The sequence below is a fragment of the Lynx rufus genome, unplaced genomic scaffold (assembly GCF_022079265.1).
Source record: "Lynx rufus isolate CCGP_SWC_20201006 ecotype Redwood Valley unplaced genomic scaffold, mLynRuf1.p SCAF_4, whole genome shotgun sequence".
Taxonomy (NCBI): domain Eukaryota; kingdom Metazoa; phylum Chordata; class Mammalia; order Carnivora; family Felidae; genus Lynx; species Lynx rufus.
In genome coordinates this window covers 92,590,704-92,605,130 of record NW_025814856.1, presented here as the reverse complement: position 1 = coordinate 92,605,130, position 14,427 = coordinate 92,590,704, and the positions used below count along the sequence as shown (strand labels likewise).

The 14,427-nt window shown below is 39.2% G+C and overlaps 1 protein-coding gene across 12 annotated transcripts in view; it reads right to left on the bottom strand.

Moving 5' to 3' along the window:
- The window catches only part of ADAM22 (ADAM metallopeptidase domain 22), a 229,916-nt gene that overhangs the window by 70,489 nt on the left and 145,000 nt on the right, over window positions 1–14,427 (bottom strand). For all 12 annotated transcript variants that reach the window (XM_047097037.1, XM_047097041.1, XM_047097040.1 and 9 more), the window contains exons 5-7: window positions 9,387–9,469; window positions 3,513–3,576; window positions 1,793–1,862 (exon numbers count right to left, since the gene is read on the bottom strand). In XM_047097037.1, coding sequence (XP_046952993.1) covers window positions 1,793–1,862; window positions 3,513–3,576; window positions 9,387–9,469 — 217 coding nt within the window. The remainder of the gene's footprint in view (window positions 1–1,792; window positions 1,863–3,512; window positions 3,577–9,386; window positions 9,470–14,427) is intronic.

The window sequence follows — 14,427 nt, the reverse complement described above, 5'->3', positions numbered from 1 at the left end:
GTATAGAAAAGAAACCCTGAACAAAGTTTAAAAAACAAAACAAAACTAGAAGATTGTATCATAGCAAGCCTACAGTAGAGTCCTTAGGGGGATCTTTATTTATTACTTTAAATATTAATTAATGTTTATTACTTCCAGTAAGACCTATTAGGTTATAGCTTTATCCTCAGACAGACTGGCATGATTTACTTTCTTCCCATCACAGGGATTGTAAATGGTTTCACAAGGTAACCGAAGGAAAGCCTCAAGTATCTATGTAAAGTAAGAGCATCTATATGCTTATTTGCACATTTTTTTAAATTGTGAAATCTATAAAATGGATCCCCTAGCCCTTTGGCAGCAGGGCAGAAGAAGGGCAGAAGATCAAGGAGTCACAAATCTATTTCAGAGAAGGGACATTAGCAAACACTCATCTCATTTTCCAATAAGGAGACAATGTTAACTTCTTAAAAAGTATTTATTTTTTAATTTATTTTGAGAGAGAGCAAGCGAGAGCACACAAGGCAGGAGAGGGGCAAAGACAGAGAGAGAGAGAGACAGAATCCTAAGCAGGATCCATGCTGTCATCATAGAGCCTGACGTGAGGCTCGATTCCAGACACCGTGAGATCATGGCCGGAGCCAAAATCAAGAGTCGGACGCTTAACCAAGTAAGCCACCCAGGCATCCCAAAACTTTTTATTTTTTTAAGTTTTTATTTATTTAAGTAATATCTACACCCAATGTGGGGCTTGAACTCATGACCCCGAGATCAAGAGTTGCATGTTCTTACAACTAGGCCAACCAGGCACCCCAACAATGTACACTTTTAAGTGGTTTTCCTAAGCAGTAGTTTAGGACATGCTCTTGGTTGGATAATTCTTCCATTTCCCCGCTGCCTCTCTCCCAGCACACGTTCTCATAGTGGCACAATCCAAAACCCCGCTCAGCCCCCGACTAGCTGTGGGCCCAGGAAAAGACAAGCTGGATGAGCCCATTTCTTCATCTATAAAATGTAAATGATAAAATCAATCTCACAGCGCTGTAACGAAGATAAAAATGAGATTAAAAATTCGAAGGTTCTGTAACCATAGGTAGGGCCCACTAAGAAAGGAAGCGTGTCCACCCCAGGTATTCAGAGCGTGCTCGGTCTTGAAAAGAAAATCAAGGAATCCAGTACATCCAAAGACAAATGTACTCCGTATAATCGCTGTTCGACTAACGAGGCCAAAGTAGGAGTACTCTGCCCTGCTTGTCATGCAAAGGTTTGGATCAACTCAAGCCAACACGTATAAATAAATGGGCCTGCAAACAAACACACGTGAGATGGAAAGACTTTTCACAAAAACACATAATAATAAAAAGCATTAGTCTATAATCGTGCCTTCTGAAAATGCTGGGGCAAAAAGAGAGGAGGAAAACAACAAATGGGGAAATGATTACAAGTCCATCCCTATGTTTATAAAATCAGTATCTCACTGAAAGTGAATTTTTCTGTATTTTGTCCACGCAGACCAATTTTTGCTCTAACATTACTTCTCCTTTCAGAGATACCCTACTGTGATTGTTACCATTTTAAAAAGTCTTCCTCCAATGTGCTCAAGCTGTATCTTTCCAAACTCATCCACTACAAACATGAGGTCGGTTTGCATTTTATTCTCCTTCTTGATGTCACTTGACCTCATGTCACTTTCTCTCTCAAACTGTTATGAGCAGTCATGTGCTAAGGACATTTCACATACAGATTAGCTCTAAAGCATTCAAATGAATTATTAAGCCTGACTTTTTTTAAAGTCATAATATGAATACCATACCAGATGGAAGATCATCCAAGGGAAATTCAAACAGTCTGGATTTGTAAACCGAATGAAAATGGAAATCCTCCTGCAATAACAAACAACAGAGATTGAGCACATGCAACCACTTATCCCCAGCCTCAGGCAATGAGAGCTGAAGAAGCAGAGACCCCTAAAAGAAGCATGACTATGCGCCCTCCTGGATTTGGAAAGGCAATGAGCCACTGTGCAACCCTCCCCCGCCTGGATTCCCCCTGCACCAGAGAAATATCCTATTAGAAACAAAATGCCTCTGCAGACACAGAGGCCAAAGCCTGCAGTAATGGAAAATAAATGAATGAACCTATTCCCCCAAGGAGAAGTAAGACATCTGGGAAAATGGGCTAATGCTTTTTATAACTAGTTCCTGTCTGAGGATCCCTGCCCCACTTTCAGAGTCAGATAGTTTTGCTAGGCAAAGACTGCAGGGCTAACACTCTTCCGGTATCGGGGAGTAGGATGACTGGTGTAAGCAGATGCCCAAACGGACCTTGCTCCAAAATTCAAATGTCATACAAAGTTCTGTGACAAACCAACAGACAAAAAGTCCTGTTCCATCTAAGAAAAATTAATGAACATTCAAGTAACTACTTCTGGCTTCTTTCCATTAAAAAAAACCAGAATGTCATAAACAGTCAAGTTTCATGATACTGCCATAAAAACATCACCTGGCCAGGCGAAGTGATACGACAGCCAGTAATAGGCATCCAGAAAACAAAATACAATACAAATAGCTTCCCTTTATGGGTGGCAACACAGTGTGTATTTTTAGAAATTACTTAAGTGTTTGAACACTGTTGCACAACACGATGAAGAATGTTTCTGTGCACAGAGCTAGAATGGAAGTGTATCATCTTTCTCTGCAGTCTATAATATTAACTCAACCCTCTTCTAGCTTTTTGGAAAATGAATTGTTTCGACTAAAATGAAGGAGAAATTAATAAAACAGATTTCTCTACATTTCACCAGCACAAGGCCTTATAGACAATAGGCAATAGAGAAAAATCTGAAATCCAGAAAAGAAAATGAGGTGGAAAATCATGCATCTATTGAGTTGGTGTGTAACAGACTGAATGATTGTGTCCATCCCCACCCTGCCAAATTCATATGTTTAAGCCCTAACTCCTAATGTGACTGTATTTGGAGATTGGGCCTATGAGAAGGTACTAAAGGTTAAAACAGGTTTCAAGGGTGGGGCTGGGGTCCTTACAGGAAGAGGAAACACCAAAGCGCGCTCTCTCTCTTTCTCTCTCTCTCTCTCTCTCTCTCTGCCATGTGAACACAGATTAAGAAGGAAGCCATCCCAATCGAAGGAGAGAGCCTTTGACAGATATGGACCCTGCCGGCACCTTGATCTTGGACTTCCAGCCACCACAACTGTGAGAAAATAAATTTCTGTTGTTCAAGCCACCCACTCTCTTATGATGACTGCCTGAGCAAACTAAGACAAATCACAGCACATTATGGTGGAGTTAGAACAAAAATGGAGGCTTCAGAACACCTGAGAAGAAAGTATTTCCAGTATCCAGAGAAAGAGACAGACTTTAAAAAACACTTGTGGTTTTGACTTATTCAATATTCAATTATATCCTGACTCTAAAAATATGAAAATAGAGACAAAAAAAAAAGGAGGAAAAGGGAAGAGGGAAAGCCCCCAATATAAATTTTTACATTGGCCACAAGAAACAGGAGCACTTACTTGGGAGGTGTCATTCTCTTCTGGTTCAATGAGATAGGTGTGGTTCCCATCATAGAACATTCCACTGCCAAGGACAAGAAAATAATCAGGCACAGCCATCTTGCCTCAGAACAAGATCATTTTAAAATCAACAGCTGCCGAAGGATGAATTCACTTCTCAACACCCACTTCCCAGTCCCACCCATCATCGCCAGTTACACACCACATACCATAGACACACAGACACACACACATTCCCCATATACCACACCACACACACCCTACTTACCACACACCACACACATACACACACACCCCACATATACTCCCACATACCACACATACACAGCACATACAGATTACATACTACATACCACACACCATACCCCACAAACCTCCCAATACCACACCCCACATACACATACACACTGCACCACATCACACGAGGGTAAACATACACACACACACACACACACACACACACACACACACTACTAAAGGGAAAGGCCCGTTCCTCTGACTCCCCATAAACAGCAGGGTCTCCTCATCCTGACCCTTCCCAGGTTCAGGGTTATCATTCTTTAACTGTGGTCCATTATTCCTCCCTCCAACACGTAATTTTAAAACTTTATATGCAAATAGTCACCTGGAGAGCTTGTAAAATTGTAAAACTTTCAGGGCCTTCCTCAGATTTCTTGGCTAGGGCCCAGGAAGCTGCATTTTAAACAAATCCCAGGTGGTTCTGACGCAGGTTGTCAGGGACTACACTGAGAATTGCCTATCTACCACACACCTGAAACGTTCTCTGCTAACAAGAGATGATGCATTTCAACAATTTACCATGCGCTAAAAACGTGACACTCATTTGAATTGCTTCCACAAATGTATGAGGGAGGCAAACTTGTACGTTTGCCTATACTCATTTTACAAGAAATGAAACCAAAGCTCAAAGAGATGAAGTAACCTGACCAAATTACATAACCAGAAAGATCAGAGGCGGGAACAGAGAGCCCAGGCAGATTGGTTCCTGAACTGCCTATCTGCAGTTGGCTACCTCTTCATCCATTCACTCATTCAGCACACACTTATAGAGCACCTACAATACACTGCTCTAAGTGCTGGGGGCACCATAGTGGACAAAACAGATGATTTTTCTGCCCTCATGGTGCTCATGTGCATTGCAGGGAAGACAGACAAAAAATATATAGTCAACAAGTATATATATATATAGATAGATATAAATATAGATATACTATATATATATACAGATAGGTATATATATTGATATATCTATATATATATATGGTGGTAAAAAATTCTAGGGAGGAAAGTAAAGCGGGTTAAGGACAATAAAGTGTGCTAGACGACTGGGTGTAGAGACCAAAGAGAGAAGACTGTTGATTTACATAGAGTCTCAAAGAAAGGCTTTCTAGAGAAGATCTGAAAGAAAGGAAGGGAGGATATCTGTGCAAAGAGCATCGAGCCCTAAGTGTGCTCCAGGAACATCAAGGATGCAGTGTGGCTGGAGTAGGGTGGGTGTGAGGAGGGCTCTGAAATGATTATCAGAGGAAGAGTGGGGCCACATGAGGCAGGCCCTTCTAACAGCTGGCTTTCACCCTGAGAGACATGTGGATTTAAGTTAGCAGAGGGAAACACGATCGCTCTTAAATTTTAAAATAATTGCTCCAACTGCTGTGTTAGAATAGTCTCTAGGATGGCAAGGACAGGAAATGGGGAAATTATAGCAATAATCCAGGTGGAAAAAAAAATGGTAGCCACCTAGATCACAATGGTAATGGTGGAGATCGTGAGAACTGTTCAAATTGGGGGTAGTTTTTCAAAATTAGAACACCAATAGGATTTACTAATGAATTTGAATTGGAGTATGCAAGAAAAAGTTGTCGATGAAAACTCCAAGGTTTTGACCTGAGCAACTGGTGAGATGGGTTTGCCATTTAGTCAGATAGGAAAAGCTGCAGGAAGGACAGAATGGACCTTGGAAGCAGGATGCAGGGAGCAGGGCATAAATCTGGAGTTGGGTTTTGATCTCTTAGGCTGAAGATGACTATAAGCCAACTGAGAAATCCTCTGGAGGGCATTTTAAGCTACAGATGGCCTCAGCTCCCACTCAGAGAGATCCTGATGGCCATTCCTTCTAGGAGAACATGGTCTTTCTACTAAGATGAAACCTCTAATGACACTGAAGAAATGTGTCTTATCATTCAAGCATCTGAGAAGGGACGAAGTGTGATCTTCATGAGTCATTTCTCAGTGTTATGTGGAAATGACTGCATGAGACCCAAACTGTTAAGCATATAATAGTATTTATCTTTTGATGATGGCTTAATGGAATCAGTTGGTTTCCCTGAGCTGTAATCATAATGGCTTTCATCTCTGCCTCTATCCAAATTCTTTCATTCCTACTGTAACATCTTCCACATGCCCTCAACTTTAATATACCCTTAGAACTGCTTCTCTCACATCTGTAAGGTTTTCCACCAAAGTACACTTTCTGAATTTGGATGACATCGCATTTGGAATTTGAAGATAAACAGATGCAATTTATAAGATATTACTGACAATACACTCCTAAAGAATCAGAGTGGGGGAAGCCTTTTTCAAACAGTAGACCAAATACGACAGCAGACATTCTCTCTGCACCTGTTGAGAACTGGCCAGACCCATCCAGAAAATGGTACAGAACAACTACCCTTTGCCAAAATTCACATGGCTATGCTGATTAAACAGCAAGCAGATTGTTTTGTTTAAATAATCTAGGGTATTATTTCCTCTTGCATTAAGTTGGTGTCCAGTGTGAAAGTCAGCGACCTTTATTGGATCTAAACATCATGACACACAGGGTAAAAAATCAGATTCTGACATATATATCTAGAAGATTCTGGCTCCCTATATGATAATGTGCCATCACTAACTCTTTATTAAAAAGCATATGTGTTTTATTTGTTTTGAGGATTGACACCTTTTGGTTGTATTTATATAAAATTCCAATAAGTATATCAAGTCCACACAGAGTATACTTTTGATAAAAACCAGCATCCAGGACCTATTTATTATAGGCTAATAGAGCTGATTTTTTAAAAGGCTGGATCAAAACAAGATTTTGAAAAGAAACAGCCATTCTTAAAAATTGCCACAAGAGGGCAATAAACTTACATCTGATTCCATTCTTTTAGGTTCCTATAGTTACAGGATTTTGTCATAACATCAAACATACCAGGACCAAAATACTGCCTGTTAGTCCTCTGAATGTGAAAAAAAAAATGTGCAATCCTGAGAAACTTAACAGAAACCCATGGGGGAGGGGGAGGAAAAAAAAAGAAAAAGAAAAAAAAGCATAAGAGACTCTTAAAAACTGAGAACAAACTGAGGGTTGATGGGGGGTGGGAGGGAGGATAGGGTAGGTGATGGGTATTGAAGAGGGCATCTTTTGGGATGAGCACTGGGTGTTGTATGGAAACCAATTTGACAATAAATTTCATATATTAAAAAAAATAAAAAATAAAAACTTAAAAAAATTAAAAATTTTTTTTAAATGTGCATTTTCTGGTTCTTTATGGAAAAGATATAAAAATATGCATCTTTCCCCCCCTTCATGTTCTTCAACTGAATTCAGTAAATCAAGAAAAATGAGAGATCTATGTATGTACTTGGTAAATTACTAAAGATGAGTCATGGATGAAATAATCTATTTCATATCCAAATCAATGTAATTGATACAATATAAATTATTTAATATTTAGTAATATCCTCTAAAATATTTGTCAGCAATTTTTTCAGAAAGTAAAATCAACATGAGGATAATTAATAATAAATAACAAAATGGATCAAGAGTAAATTTATCCAACACGCTCACAAAGGTCTAAGAACACCCAAACATGCTTATACACAATCCTGACAGTGTTCCTAGACACATGATGCATTTTCTGTTTGCTTCTTTTTGTTTCATTTTAAACAGAAAGTTTTCTCACGACAGAGGTAAATCTTACCTAGTTAAAACAACTGAAGCTGCCTCAGAGTGATACTCCTGATATAGTCACTAAAGTTTCCTTAAAGTTTCTTTTCCATCCTCCTTCAAATGACTGTGTAAGGTTAGTAGCAAGCTCCTGGTCTACCAGAGTCCCTGGAAGGCAGTGACACCTTCTCATTGCTTCTCACAACATGCTGTTTGGAAAACTGGAAGACACAGTGGAATAAGCCCTGGGCAAGATGCTTACATGGGAACTTTGGGTTGAGATGGTAAGAGGAAGAGAAGGAGAAAAAAGCCTCTTTCTATTTATATCACTATCATACATTTGTTGTCACGAATGTCGATGGGCCCAGGGTACCACTCTTAGCAGAAAGCTGTGCTCATCTTAAGATGAGTTGTAACAATTTTATTACTAAAGGGGACTTTAAATTTATTTTTACAGATAAGAAAACCAAGACCATATGAGGCATGGATTCCTGTTTGTAAAAATGTCTCTTTAGTCAAAGACTGTAATCAAAGTAAGTAAAAGTCTTTCAGAGCAAACAATCAGCAGACAGAGGTCTTCCATGCTCTTGGGCATCTGGTGTCATTCCTCTGGTTCCTCATACTCTCTACCTTCTGCCTCTTGCATACCTACTGCCCAAGTCTGACTGGAGGCACCACTTAGGCAGACTAGCTCGATTTTCCTGGATTTCCCATTAGAACTCTTTCCTAACGTTAAGACCTGTCTGCCTAGCCCTCTCTCTTGGAAGGCCCTGTCAAAGCCTATTCCAGGGCCCACTCTACCTACTCAGATGGCATTTCTGCGGAGGGCTCAAGCACTACCTCATTCCCCAGTGCCCACTCTCTATTTGCATTTTTCTGTTACTTTCTCTCTCAAAGAAAACATACCTATCTCATTCCATAGTAGGAAGCTGAGCTAGTTTTAGCTTCCCCCACAGGACTGTGAGCTGTTGTGGACAGGAGTCATGTTCTCATTGCCTCGATTTTCCCAGGGGCTGGCACATAGTAGACACTTAATAACTGCTAGCTACACAAAAAAGTCAGATCTCTTACTTGGGAACTGACAGGATGCATTTTAAATTTTCCAAGAAAAAATTTAACAAAACTAAAGTGCTGGTTTGTTCCACATCCAAAAAAAAGTAAAACAAACAAGGAAGAACTGAGATGATTTAGCTTCAGTAGAATGCAGAGGAGTGACATGGTAGCTTCACACGGTGTTAACAAAACAAGTAAGAGCTGGCCACCTGTGTGTCACCATTAGCGACAGAACAGAGGAAGTGGATGTATTCCCATGTTAAACATCAGCAAACATTCTTTGATAATGAAGGTTATGAGAAAGGAAGCAAGGCCCCAAAGAAGGATGAACTCCATTCCTTGGAGGTTTCCGAGAACAGACAGACGCTCCCACAAGCTTGCTGTGGGTTTTAGGTGGGATTCTGGCCAAACAATGGGCTCCAACACATGAGCTCTTGAGGTGATTTGCAGTCTAGTGTCTTTGTACAAGGAGTCAAGAGTTTCCACCTACTAAAATTTCTACTATTCCATAAAAGTATAAAAACTAGCATCAAGAAGGAGTAGGGGCAGAATGGTACCAAGGGTCTAAACACCCAGAGAAACAGAGACCCACATTATGCAAACCGCTCCTGTCCCAACTTGGATGAAACTAGAAAATGCTTCAAACATCACCATAGGGTGTCATATCATAACTCCAAAGACCCTGGCCTGTTTCCGCAACTCTAATCTAAAAATCTACCTGGTTTCGAAACTTCAGAAGAAAGTAAGATCAGATCCGTTGCTGATTTAAAATTATTTCTTGACATAAGAATTTTGATTACAGTGCATTAAAAATAAAGAAAATAAGTGACTGAAAGAGTGGATAGTACAAAAAATTGGGGGACACTTACTGAAGTCCATGGCATGTTGACAATGCAACAAATGAAGCAGGGTTTCCTCGGACACGGCCCTGGTAGTAGCAATGTTCTCCTCCCTGGAAACAGAAACCGAGAGCATAAGCCTCCACCATCGCCAGGAGCATCACCCACGTCGTTCCTCAGGTTCCAGTGCACGCCATACCTCCATGTCTAAAGCTCTGCAGAATATTTCGTTATTCAGATTAGTGCTATCAGACCTCTTCTAACAGAATTATTCATAAACACTCCAAGCGAGCCAACTCCAAATCAAAAGATGAAGAAATAAAAGTTGACTTAACTTGCCTTTTATGTAGGTGATGATAGAAAGAGCAAAGAAATAGATACTGAAATACATCTGTGGCTCCTGCATCAGGATCAGTTGAATCATCTATCTCCCCAGTCGTGAGAAACTCAACCTAAAGCACCAGCAAGATGATGCTCTTTCACATACAGCTAAGTAAAAAAGACTATAAATCATTCCAGAGTCACTAAATTAAACTGATGGAGGAAAATACCTATTTTTATAGTGTTTATAGCAAAACTTGACAAATTTATACTATTTTGTTCTCCAATCATGAATGGCTTTCCCAGGAAGCTGTCTGGGTGGGGTTTGAAATTCCAAACTTTCTTCTAGCAGCTGGTTACATTAACTAAAATCCCACGAGACTCATTTCTTTGGATTAAACGTTCCTGGAAAAGGTAATAGGATAAATCCTCTGCCATCTCAGGGTGGTGCCTCAGTCTTCAAATACCTGCCACTCAGAGCATAGTCTAGAAACCAGCAGCACTAACACCCCCAGGAGCTGGTTAGAAATGCAGTTTCAAACTCCAGCCCCAACCTACCTACTTATTATAATCGGCATTTTAACAAGGCCCCTGTTGATCCATATGCACATTAAAATTTGAGAACCATTGTTCTAAATGGCCTCTTCCATTCCTCCACTAATCTCCTATTTCTTCAGAAGCTGAAAGCTGCTACTTCAACTGATCCACTGAGATGTGAAAGAATGAAATCAGAAGGACTTGAAGAATGGATGGTTTAAAGGGGCAAATGCTACCTGCCTTATAGTCTGACTTTAGGACTAATCCTACCTCAAATATTCAGTACTTGACAAGTAGAGGGGAGAGAACAGAAAGACACAGGATGTAACAAGCCTGAAGACATTTTCTGCACTGGAATCCCAAGGAAGGCAGCTGGGCCTGTAACTTCTGCTCCTCGTGAGATAATCCTACAGGATCTGGGGGACCTCAGCTGCAGTGAGGGGGCAGAGACTAGGCACTGGAGCTGGTCTGCCTAATCCTGTGACATCACCAAATCTCCAAAGGAGTCACTGAGCATCATGAACTGAGGAATGCAGTTGGATTTGATGGACGGTAAGAACGGGGGGTACTTCACCTATAAGCCTGGCAGGGGGTATAACCCAATAGGCCACAGACTGTATTTCTGTCCTAGGAAATACAGACAGACACCAACTTTCTGCATAGGGCTGGTTTGGTGTAGATGCTAACTGCATGAGCTATCAGCTCCTTCATTTACTGGCTGTGTGACCTCAGGCAAGCTACAGGCCATCTGGCAAATGGGGGCAACAGTTTCAGAGGGGTGTTCAGACCATTAAAGAGTAAAATGCAGAAAGGGCTTAGAATAATGCTTGCCACTTAATAAGCACTTAATAAATGCTTGCTACTGTTATAATTACTGTGTGTCAATTATTCAATGTGCATACACAATCACCTTAAATCCCTACATCAATCCTATAAAGAAATATTGCTCCCTCTGTTCTACACAGGAGGTCACAACCTTAAGAGTGAAGGTTGTCCACCTGGGAAGTTGCGAAGTAGAGATGCAAACTTTATGTGAATGTGTAAATGCAAGCCCTGTGTCATTTCCCCTACGCTACTTATGAGTTGGGCCTAGAACCTGTAGGGTATCTAGTGAAAATCTAACCTTTCCCCCAGGCTGCTTCTTTAGGGGTTTTGTTTGTTTTAATTTATTTTTTGAGTAGAGCTAGGAGTAAATTTAACAGAGTTTAAAATATCTTCTGTTGTGAACTATCCATAACATTAGATTGTAAATTAGAACTCACTATGTTTCAAAAGACCTTGTTTTCCTGGAAACATCTAATTGGACCAACAACACTCTAGCTTTCTACTCAACAGACAAGAGGGGCCAAGAGTCAATGGGGTCACCTGGATACAGAGATAATTCTATCTAAAAATGTTTCCCTCTATTGGATAGTTACTAAATAACCCCATCAGATCTCTTTCTGAAGTCTAAGACTGTAGTGAACAGCAGATATAAAGATAGTAGAAATAGGTGGCTCAGTTGGTTGAGCATCCAGCTCTTAGTTTCCGCTCATGTCATGATCTCACAGTTTGTGGGTTTGAGCCTCGTGTCAGGCTCTTTGCCAACAATGCAGGGCCTGCTTGGAGTTCTCTATCTCCCTCTCTCTCTAACCCTCCCCTGTGCTCTCTCTCTCTCTCTCAAAAAAAAAAAAAAAAAAACTTAAGAAAAAAAAGCAGAAACAAAAAAGATAATCACAAGAATTATGGTATCAAATTAGGGAACAATGGAAGTTGACAAGTCACTGTACGTGGGGAAAATATGTCAGAGGCAAAGGCACATAAGAAATCTTTTATAAACTACTGAAGTTTTCTTTAAAATGCCAACTCTGGAAACATGTTATAGTAAATCATAAAAAAAAAAATAGAATTCATGTTTTAAAACAATCTTCCAATATACTGGGACTAAATAGATGATTAGATAATGGAAAACAATCTTTCACTAATTTCTGATTCTGAAAAATAGGAGTCAATCCAAAAACAGCATATGATTGAGACCCATCTGCACAAAAGCCTAACACTGCAAATGAAGCGAAGAGCTCAATATGGTTGACTCATTATCAAATGTTTCCATGACACTTCAAGAGAAGCACAAACAACAGGGGGTAAAATCTCTTCAGTTGGGCTATTTACAATTCCTATCCTGAGGCTCTTCACTGATGGTACATGCAATTCTTCTAAATACTGATGAGAATTAATTTCTGTGTTGTGATTTTTTAAGGGATTATTAACCAGATAGCAAAAGTTATTAAAATAAGAACTAAAGCAATGAAGTTTTACATTGAAATTATTAATTTATTATTAAAATAAATAAAATAAGTATTGCTTCTCAGCCTTCTGGGTAAGATCAAGTGTAAAATACATAAAATAAATTTAATAGATTTTGAGTTTTTACGTAACTTTTTATCCAGTACTTTATTTTTCTTTTGTTTACCCAGTATTTAAAAATTAAAACATGCTTACAGAAAAATTCTAAGAATTCAGGAGGTACATGACAAAGAGTAAAAAAATATTTCCTTCATAAACACTGTCCAGGCTATAGATGACTCCTAAAAAGTAAGCATGTTTGGCAGATTTTGTGTGCTGTATCAGGAATGGTCTGTTTGGTATATTTAAGGAAATACCTAAATACACAGATATCTATTTCAGTGCACAAATGGGTTGTACACTGGGCACACTGTTCTGCCACTCAATTTTTTTCCTTTAAGGTAACCTTGACATCTTTGTATATCAATGTCTCATTCTTCCAGTGATGGCATAATATTCCATTAGAGGGGTGAACCATGATTTATTTAAATAGTCCTGTACTAGCAGACATTTAGATTATCTCCATATTTGTTTGTTGTCATAAACAACATTGCAAACATCCTTTAACATATTTTGTGCAATTCTGTCACTATGTCTGTAGAACACATTACTAAATGTGGATCTGGCAGGTCAAAAAATATGTGCATTTTAAATTTAAAAAAATACTTTAAGAAGCAAATAAAATTGTGTATCTTTGCACTTATATCTTAAAAGAGGCACTCCATTTGAAAATAATACACTTGTATCTTAAAAGAGGCACTCCATTTGAAAATAAAAACTGTATACTGCAAAAAAGATGACTCCTTAAGCCAACTTTCTCGAGTATTATCAATTGTAAAAGTTCTCCATATCTTCATACAACTTTCTTGAGGAACCAGATGCTTTATGAAAGTAGGTATTATAAATAATAATCTAAGACAGATGTAGGAAAAGAAAAAAGCCAGCAGCACATCCTAATACAGTTCGGCTCTTTATCCGACTGCCAGTCAGAGCTTTATTCCTTAAAGTCTCTTTTGTTCCAGAAATAAATCCACTGTCATTGAAACTTTCTTCGTACTCCTTGATTTAGTAACACAATCATAACAGTACAGATGTTTATTTTTAGCTAATTAAATAGTTATAGCTAAAAAAAATTACCCACCTCTATAAAAATGAACTGTATGATAGCTCCACTGGTTTACTTCCCCCTGGACAACAGGCTTATTGTAATTTTTATTCTAGGGAAGTCAAAATAATCACTTACTTGCAATATTCAAAGACAAACCACATTTTTATTAAATAGCCAGAAAGATCTCAAAACAGAAACAGAGTTTATTATAAATACGATAAACTGAAAGCACTAAGGAAGTTACACAGACTGGGTTACAAAACTATAAAAATCCAATAAAGGGAACCAATTGGAGCGCAGCACCAAGGCCACAATCATTTGCCCTCCATTCAGACCCTCAAAGGAAATTCTGCAACTTCCATCAGTTCCAAGAGGAGCGGAGCCAGGGTTACCTCCTCTAAAGAGCCTTCTCTGAATCCCTCCTCTTCACAAATTACTCTTCCTAAACCTCTTTGAATTTTCATATATTTTCAGGTCTGTACTCCACCTCATTACTATGTCCCCCACTAGACCATGGTGTCTATGTTTATATCTCCAAGTGTGCTGTTAGAAAACTGTGAATCTCAAGTTTCCTCATCAATAAAATGGGGATAATATCTACCCACACTGCTTCACAGACATATGCGAAGGATTCCAGGAGATAACAAATTAAAGTCCACTGTAAACTGCTATATAAATAGGTGAGAGGTGCAGTCGGGGAATATTTACTCAATGAAAGATTCTATCATGCCCCTTGAGCTAGGATTCTGTTAATTTATTGTCAAGACGAACAATTCAGGG